The following is a 9667-nucleotide window of genomic DNA, read 5'->3' on the forward strand; positions in this document are numbered from 1 at the left end:
TTTGGAGAAAGAAGTTGAATCATTCATTAAATAATTATCAGAAAACCCCATACATATAAAGTGTCTTGTACATCTAGAGACCTACATCTACAAAGCGAAAAGCGCGTATTGAGTGTATCAGCAAAGGCTTTACACATTATTGCAACACCTATCTCCTATATCACACAGTCGATATGAGAAAACTGAACAGTAAAAATATACATTGTTGTCAACAAGCCCATACAATGCAGCAGCAGCAAACAAAAATTATAAATTTTAAACAAGAGACTTTCTACAATAAACACAATTGAAATCCTATACCTGAGCTGAGAATTTCCATTTCGGTGGAGACATGTCAACAAATACCACTAGAGCCATTAAGACTGCACAATTTTGTCTTGATTAATGCACTGAGAAACTTTGAAATCCTGGCATTTCCATGTTGGTGCGACCTCCATTGGTGTGACATTTTCACCAGGACGTTCCAAAGAGAGCAAAGATACATGACGCGCAGTTGATTTATCAGTTCGAGCTCTACTCAACAATGAGTTTGTCAGAATAGGAGGATCTTCTTTAGGGTTTGACTGATCTTTAGAGCTACATATGCTTAGAGGCAACTTTTTTTGCTTGATTCTACCTCTCTTCCTACCATTGTTACACACATCATCTGACGCTGCTGTAAAGGTTTTCGCTTTGGAGTGACTTGATTCCGCCTCACCACTATCCACCTCTACCTCTACCTCATCAGCCTTAGTAGTAAACTTTGATAATACCTTATCATCTAGTTTAACAGCATACGGCTCTTCGTTTGACCCTTCACAGTCCATACCTCCTTCTACAACATCCCCATTAGCAACAACGCCACTCTTTTCACTGGATGGCGAGATTTTCAGCTTCTTGTGCTTATGATTCTTAGAGTCCGATCCAGAAGAGTGTCTATTAATTCTCGGGGAGCTGTTTATAGCCCGATGCAGTTTCCTAGCAAGCTCTTCATCTGTACCACAGTTCTCAACTGGTTGGTAGTTTTTATACAAGAGTTGAACTGGGACATGCTTCTTCAACTTATTCTTCTTCTGGTACTTATCCTTGCTACTCGTCTCTTCGGATACAGATGCAACAGCATTCAGGGCAGTCTTAGCAGCAGCTACTGCCTTTGCAGCAATTGCAGCTTTTTCCTCAGCAGCAGCTCGTGCAACTTCAGCTGCCTTAGCTGCAGAAGCTGCAGCTGAACCTGCAGCTACTGCTATCTCCTCGGGTGACATATTAGATCCATTCTTATAAGATTTCAACAAATTATTCAAGCGCGCATCAAATTCACTCAGAGGGCTTGCACTAAATGAAGGGCTAGGGCTCGAACTTGGAATTGGGCTCGGGGTATTTTCTTGTGAGCATGGGGAGTTACTCTCTGAACAGCTCTGTTTCTTCAACCCAGCTAGTAAACGCTTCCGAGGGGGAAGACGAACATCGCCATCTAAATGATTCGTATCACAGTCATTGGCATCCATGTGAAATTCCCTTCTCTATTTTTTAGCAATCTCTAAATACCGAAAACTCGTATTTTCCACATGATGAAAAAACTGGCACAACTACATTTATGCTACAACAACACCAGCAATTTTAGAGCACCCTCTCACAAATCAATTCAACACCAAACCCTCCATGCTACATCTGAATTCATCAAAACAAAACAAAGAAGACCAATCAGGCCAAACCTTAATAAGCAATATGATAACCACTCAAAAATCAGGATCTATGTCTAAATCATTACCACTAATCAAACATAACAAAGTAAATAACAAAATTTGAAATTTGATTAAACTAAATCAGGGGTTTATTGTTAATCAATGCAATAATCGCCCACACAAAAATCAACCAACAAATATTTTAACGGAAATGAATCAGATAAAATGCTAATCTCAAAGTTAACAGCTTTGTTAATGGAATCATTAAATTTAAAATGTTAAGTAGAATTTCATATCAGGTGATCGAAAGAGCAAAAACCCAGATAAGAATTGTGATCAAGATGACTAAGGGGAAGAAGACTTACCTGATCTTTCGAGAAATCAGAAGGGAAAAATAATGAAGTTGAAATTAGGGTTTGGGGAAGAGAGAGAAATCCAATTGTAGGGAGAAGGTGAAGGAGGAGGAAATATAGAAAAATCTTATGTATGGACACAAGGTACTTGTATTAAGGGAATTTTCTTTTATGGGATTGGTTCTACTTGTAACTTGTAAGAAAACAACCCCAACAAAATTACTACTCGTAATTTATATTTTTGTAGAAATTATAAAATTTATCATATACGTTATTCCTCCACGTATTGTCCCTACAATAATATTGCAACTTTAGACCTTTTACGCTTTTCAATTTTCACTATTAAAAATTACATGTAAGCTGCGTTCTATTCACCTGATTTTCACTTATTTTTCCTGAACTTATCTTATCTGAACTTATCTGAACTTAACTAAACTTATCTGAACTTATCAAAACTTATTTTAGTTATAATTTGTACTTGACCAACCCTTATTTTTCCTGAACTGAACTTATCTGAACTTATTTTTCCTGAAATAAGTGGAAATAAGGTGAACAGAACAGGGCCGTAGTTTAGACGTATAGTTAGTTGTAACTCTGCAAGTAAAATTATAAAAGTAAAATTTATGTGGATTGAAAAAGAGGTCAATTCTTCGAATGCAATCCAATTATCGAATCAGACATAAACCATTTCCACGGTTACAACAGATCCATAGACCCCTCGTTGAAGAAGGTTGTAAAACAAAGCCATATGAAAGAGGGTATGCATAATGGTCGATATGCATCGTAGCTTTGATGAAATGAGGTCTTTATTTAATTCAATTGTTATATACGGAGTAGTATTTGTTAGATAAATCTCTTTGCAGATTTTTTTTTTAAAGGTAAGAGAAGTAGTACATTAGTAGTCCTTCTGCACGAAGGATACTCCTAATCGTCTTCTGATTCTGAGGAAGTTGACTGGCTAAAGCTATGTTTTTGTTGACTAATCACTGTCTAAAATGGAAAGTAATTGAGTACTACTACAAGATTCAAGACACATAGTGTTGCTACTTAGATGACTAACATTTGCATTAAAAATACCATTGCTTAATAATCTGCATTTTCAACAATGGTATTTTTAATGCTTTTCGAGAGAAAACCTAAGTTCTTTGGATTAAGCAAAATGTATCTGATTTTATTAAGAGAGAAATTATATCCGGTTACATTAAAATTTCTCTTAGGTTTTCTCTCTTACATTATATCTTAGGTTTTCATTTCTCTTAGGTTTTCTCTCTTACATTGTATCTTAGGTTTTCTTTCTTATTGTCTTCTCTCTTAGCCAAGATACCTTTTTCTTAATAAAATCGGATTGAGTTGAAATTATTTGGATGAGTTTTGTGCTATCCAGGTTTAGGAATTAAACCAAACATACAATAGAGAGTTGTTTTCCCTTAGAACCTAGATTTTTGAATTTTCTATCTGGTTACTTGACATATATCATGATTCCCTTATCAACCACAAAATAATCTGACTTTCATACTCAGATTCATATCAATTGGTGTTACTATGGGTTTAGGGTTTGTCATTAACTTTCATACTCAGATTCATAGCAACTGATTATTAATGTTATTATTATTCCTTGTCAAAAGCAGTGTTAGCTGTCCAATTAACCATATCACTAGTATGGACCCGTGCTAATGCATGGGTTTTTACAAAATTAGGGAGTAAATAAAAATTGGTCATTAGATATAAAACACTTACTCTGTAGATTATAATGGTAGTAACATAAATAGGGAGTACTCCGTAGTAATGAAATAAAAAATCAATGATATATCAATGTCTATATGAGAATTTATTTTAATGACGTTAGACAATTGAAATGTTGGTAGATGTTTAAGATAAAATGCCATATTCTAATAATATAGTGTAAGTTATAAATTGTATGGTTTAACCATTTGACTGAGGGCCTACTTTTTTTTTTATTAAATTGTTTAAATATACCTCAATTGCATAATTAAAAAAATGACATTTTCTACATTTGTTAGATTGATTCGAATTATTTTTCCTATTTATTTCATAATTTTTGAAGATTTGTTTCGAAATAGTCAATCATTATATTTAAGTTATTCAAATTTTTATTTTAAAGATATACAACCTGATTTTTTTTTTTAATATTTATTTTAGTTTTCCTTATTCATTTGTATTTATATTCCATTTATTTAATATAAAATTTGTTATTCCTTTTTTTTGTGAATGGTTATTTTATTTTCTTGCTTGATAAGAGTTTGATTGAAGTTGTGAATAGATTAGTTTCCTTTTGAGAGGGTATGATGTGGCAATGAACATTGCATGGGTGAGAAAAGAGTATTAGGGATTTGCTTACCTCTCATTAACCATCACTTTGCTTTAATTATATAGATTACTTATATGAAAAGGGGAAGGAGTTCCAACATTTTGCGTAACTTTTATTCTCATTTTGCCCCTTCATTTGATTGCTTATTACAATTTCAATTTAGTTGTTTCTTCTTCTTCTTTCTTTTTTTTGAAAACAAACTCTTTTTAGTTGATTTCATTTTTTTTATGAATGTCAAGTGTTGATCATGGATCAAGTCTAATACTCCATCTGTATGTTTTAGGAGTCACATATTGACTAGCTTAAGTATTATGGAATCATAATTGAATTTGTCATAATAAGATTCAAGTGGGGTAGTTGACAACAAAGAAATATAAAAAGATAGGTGGGGTGTGAACGTTACCAAAAATGAAATTATTTATGATTTAAGTGGAGTCGTATGAAAGTAAAAAATAATAAACAATTGAAAAGTGAGTGTAGAATCGGGATGACAATCACATCCGAATTCGAACCGAGTTCGACCCCATCCGAAGGAAAAAATCAGATGCCGATCCGAGAAAAAAAAGTCTGAATCCGAATCCGATTAAAAACATCCGAATCCGAATGGATATGGAGTCTGCAGAGACTCCAACCCGAGTCCGAATCCGAGTCCGAGTCCGAATCCGAGTCCAAATTCAACCTGAAATTATTTCAAAGTGTATTATTTTTCGTACATAAGTTTGTTAAAAAAGGAAATTCTCAATTTAATCTAATATATTTGATTAAAGGGCATATATTTGTAATTTATTAATTTATTAGAAACTCATTAGATTTTGGTAAATGAGAAATAGGATTTCTAATTTATTTTAAAATTAAAAAAATACAAGTTCTATGTAAATAAAGTTAACATATGATTCGGATTTGGGTGTGGATATGGATTCAGATTTGGATATGGATGTGGATGTAATTTTGGAGTCCGGATTTTAAATGGATATGGATATGGATATGGATGCAATTTCGGAGTCCGAATGTTAAATGAATTTGGATATGGATGCAATTTTTGTTAGGTTATGATACATATGACATTACATAGATCATGCGGAAACAACCATTAACCCAGGACAACATATTATTTACACATAATCATATAGCATAATTTAGATGCATACTCTTTGTTGCGTGCCCTCCCTAGCTGCGCCCGAACCGAACAAGAACAAGTCTTTAGGACTCCAAGTGTCGTCCCTCCGTAGATAGTCCACAGCACGTCCGGATCCGCCTTAAGATTGACCAACTAGAATCGCCCTTAAGGTACTAGAAAATTTCGGCACTTTATGAGCAAGATGTGTGTTTTAATTTTCTCTCAAAAAACTCACTTTTGAATACTTTGAAACTTGTGTATAAATTATGACCCCTAGGCCTTTATTTATAGAGTTATGGAAAAGGAATCGTAATCCTAGTAGGATACGAATTAATTGAAATTAGAATCCTACATGAATTCTATTTAATTAATTTATCCAATTAGGAATAGAAATTTAATCATACACTGACTCTTGTAGATTTAGGAATCACGCATGAGCACAAACTCACACACACACGGCAGCCACAAGGGCTGCCCATGCGCGTGCGAGCAGCAGCCCACGCAGCGCGGCCCACGCATCCGTGGCCCTTGGCGCGCGCTGGGCCTGCCTTGTGGTAGGCCTGGGCGCTTCCTTGGCTGGGCTTGTGGTGCGCGCGTGCTTGCTGGGCGATGGCCCGGCTTCGTGCTGGGCCTTCGTCCGGCAGGCCTCGTCCGATGCTAATTCGTACGATACGCTTCCGATTAAATTTCCAGTTCCGGAATTTATTTCCGATACGAACAATATTTAATATTTCCGATTCCGGAATTAATTTCCGTTTCGAACAAATATTTAATATTTCCGTTTCCGGAATTATTTTCCGATTCCGGTAATATTTCCGATTCTGACAATATTTCCGTTTCCGGCAATATTTCCGATTCTGGTAATATTTCCATTTCCAATAATATTTTCCGATACGTACCATGTTTCCGTTTCCGGCAACATCTACGACTTGGATAATATTCATATTTCCGATACGATCCATATTTCCGTTTCCGGCAATATCATCGTTTCCGGAGTATTCATTTCTTGCTTGTGACGATCTTAGCTCCCACTGAAACCAAGATCCGTCGGTTCCGAATATTCATAGATGGAGTATTTAATGCCATTAAATACTTGATCCGTTTACGTACTATTTGTGTGACCCTACGGGTTCAGTCAAGAGTAAGCTGTGGATTAATATCATTAATTCCACTTGAACTGAAGCGGCCTCTAGCTAGGCATTCAGCTCACTTGATCTCACTGAATTATTAACTTGTTAATTAATATTGAACCGCATTTATTAGACTTAACATAGAATGCATACTTGGACCAAGGGCATTATTTCCTTCAGTCTCCCACTTGTCCTTAGGGACAAGTGTGCATTTCCTAATTCCTTTGTCGCTCGATGCTTGCTCTTGAACATAAGGTAAGAGTTGTCATCCTTATTATGTCCAGAGGTGTTCCTCGGTTTCAGAGTTCAACTGATCAAATAAACAGATAATCATAGCCTATGATTCATCCGAGCACGGCCATGCATTTCACAGTTTCTAGCTCTCCGAGTGGCCTTGTACAACTTTTAAGCATCTCATCCCGATTTATGGGAGGACAATCCCAATCTTGCGATCTTGAGATTAGACTTCGTTTGATAGGTGATTACCTGAGCGTTGCCTTTATAGCCTCCTTTTACGGTGCGACGGTTGGTCAACGTCAAAGCAACCAGTTCTCAAACAAGTAATCTCAAATCACTCAGGTATTGAGGATTTAGTGTCTAATAATTTAATGAAATTTACTTATGACAGACTTTCATCTCTTACAGTAAAGTTTCATAGGTCTTGTCCGATACTAGTCTTCCCAAAGTAAGTATCTATGCAAATGATTATGACATTGCCATGTCCACATAGTTCAAGAAACAGAACTACTAGTCATCTTGCATTCTAATCGTCTAACGTTTTCTATGCGTCCAATTTTATAGAAAACTCCGATTAGGGACCATTTTCAACCTTTGACATTCAAGTTCACTTGATAGACATTTCTTAGTCACAGGACTGGTCCTGACAGTCTATCTTGAATATATCGTCAAGTTGAAGGGACTCATCATTTAATAAACCACAAATTAAATGGAAAAATGAATTCCTTTCATTTATTGTGAATGATTAACCAATAATGTTTTACAAAGATTTAAACTCTAAAACTTTAAAACATTAAATAGAGACATCAAAGCCATTCTCCAATATGCTTGATTCCCATAGCTGCAGTGTGCGAGTTGTGCTTCGCTTGCGGCAGAGGTTTAGTTAATGGATCTGATATGTTGTCATCAGTTCCAATTTTGCTTATCTCGACTTCTTTTCTTTCAACGAACTCTCGTAGAAGGTGAAATCTACGAAGTACATGCTTGACTCTCTGGTGGTGTCTAGGCTCTTTTGCCTGTGCAATAGCTCCGTTATTATCACAATACAGGGCTATTGGTCCTTTAATGGAGGGGACTACACCAAGTTCTCCTATGAACTTCCTTAGCCATATAGCTTCCTTTGCTGCTTCATGTGCAGCAATGTACTCCGCTTCAGTTGTAGAATCCGCAATGGTGCTTTGCTTAGCACTTTTCCAGCTTACTGCTCCTCCGTTGAGGCAGAAGACAAACCCAGACTGTGATCTGAAATCATCTTTGTCGGTTTGGAAACTTGCGTCCGTATAGCCTTCAACAATTAATTCATCATCTCCACCATAGACCAGGAAGTCATCTTTGTGCCTTTTCAGGTACTTCAGAATGTTCTTGGCAGCAGTCCAATGCGCCTCTCCTGGGTCTGACTGGTATCTGCTCGTAGCACTGAGTGCGTACGCAACATCCGGGCGTGTACATATCATAGCATACATTATTGAACCAATCAATGATGCATATGGAATCCCATTCATTCGTCTACGCTCATCAAGTGTTTTTGGGCACTGAGTCTTGCTTAGAGTCATTCCATGAGACATGGGTAGGTAGCCTCGCTTGGAGTCCGCCATCTTGAACCTATCAAGCACCTTATTGATATAAGTGCTTTGACTAAGTCCAATCATCTTTTTAGATCTATCTCTGTAAATCTTGATGCCCAATATGTACTGTGCTTCTCCTAGATCCTTCATCGAAAAACATTTCCCAAGCCAAATCTTGACAGAGTTCAACATAGGAATGTCATTTCCGATAAGCAATATGTCGTCGACATATAATACTAGGAAAGCAATTTTGCTCCCACTGACCTTCTTGTATACACAAGATTCGTCCGCGTTCTTGATGAAACCAAAGTCACTGACTGCTTCATCAAAACGTATATTCCAGCTCCTGGATGCCTGCTTCAATCCGTAGATTGACTTCTTTAGCTTGCATACCTTTTTAGCATTCTTTGGATCCTCAAAACCTTCAGGATGTGTCATAAACACAGTTTCTGTTAAAACGCCGTTTAAGAAAGCAGTTTTGACATCCATCTGCCATATTTCGTAATCGTAATATGCAGCGATTGCTAACATTATTCGAATAGACTTTAGCATTGCAACTGGTGAAAAGGTTTCATCGTAATCCACACCGTGGACTTGCCTGTAACCTTTTGCAACCAATCTAGCTTTGAAAACTTCAAGTTTCCCATCCTTGTCCTTTTTCAGTTTGAAAACCCATTTGCTTCCAATGGCTTGGTAGCCATCTGGCAAATCGACCAAATCCCATACTTGGTTTTCAGACATGGAGTCTAATTCAGATTGCATGGCTTCTTGCCATTGCTTGGAGCTAGGGCTCGTCATAGCTTGTTTGTAAGTCGCAGGTTCATCACTTTCAAGTAATAGAACGTCATAGCTCTCGTTCGTCAAAATACCTAAGTACCTTTCCGGTTGAGATCTATATCTTTGCGATCTACGCGGGGTAACATTTCTAGATTGACCATGATTCTCACCAGATTCTTCTAAAGATCTCTGAGTTTCATCCTGAATGTCATCTTGAGCATTCTCTAGAGTTTGTTGTTCGACTCGAATTTCTTCGAGGTCTACTTTTCTCCCACTTGTCATTTTGGAAATGTGATCCTTCTCCAAAAAGACACCATCTCGAGCAACAAACACTTTGTTCTCAGATGTATTGTAGAAGTAATACCCCTTTGTTTCCTTTGGATAGCCCACAAGGATACATTTGTCAGATTTTGGATGAAGTTTGTCTGAAATTAATCGTTTGACGTAAACTTCACATCCCCAAATCTTAAGAAAAGACACATTTGGAGGCTTTCCAAA

General features: G+C 36.7%; 1 protein-coding gene across 1 annotated transcript; it reads right to left on the reverse strand.

Annotated features, from left to right (window-relative positions):
- Positions 1-2183, reverse strand: LOC110779264 (uncharacterized). Its single transcript, XM_021983793.2, has 2 exons — positions 2027-2183; positions 1-1647 (listed from the first exon to the last, which is right to left on the reverse strand). Exon 2 carries the CDS (start codon positions 1482-1484, stop codon positions 357-359), a length of 1128 nt encoding a protein of 375 aa, XP_021839485.1. The 5' UTR covers positions 1485-1647; positions 2027-2183; the 3' UTR covers positions 1-356.
- Positions 2184-9667: the final 7484 nt, after the last annotated feature.

Source organism: Spinacia oleracea, chromosome 3, assembly GCF_020520425.1.
Source record: "Spinacia oleracea cultivar Varoflay chromosome 3, BTI_SOV_V1, whole genome shotgun sequence".
Lineage (NCBI taxonomy): Eukaryota > Viridiplantae > Streptophyta > Magnoliopsida > Caryophyllales > Amaranthaceae > Spinacia > Spinacia oleracea.

Bases quoted from the DNA above. Each gene is read 5' to 3' on its own strand.
- LOC110779264 (XM_021983793.2), bottom strand. From the start codon at position 1,484: ATGGATGCCAATGACTGTGATACGAATCATTTAGATGGCGATGTTCGT.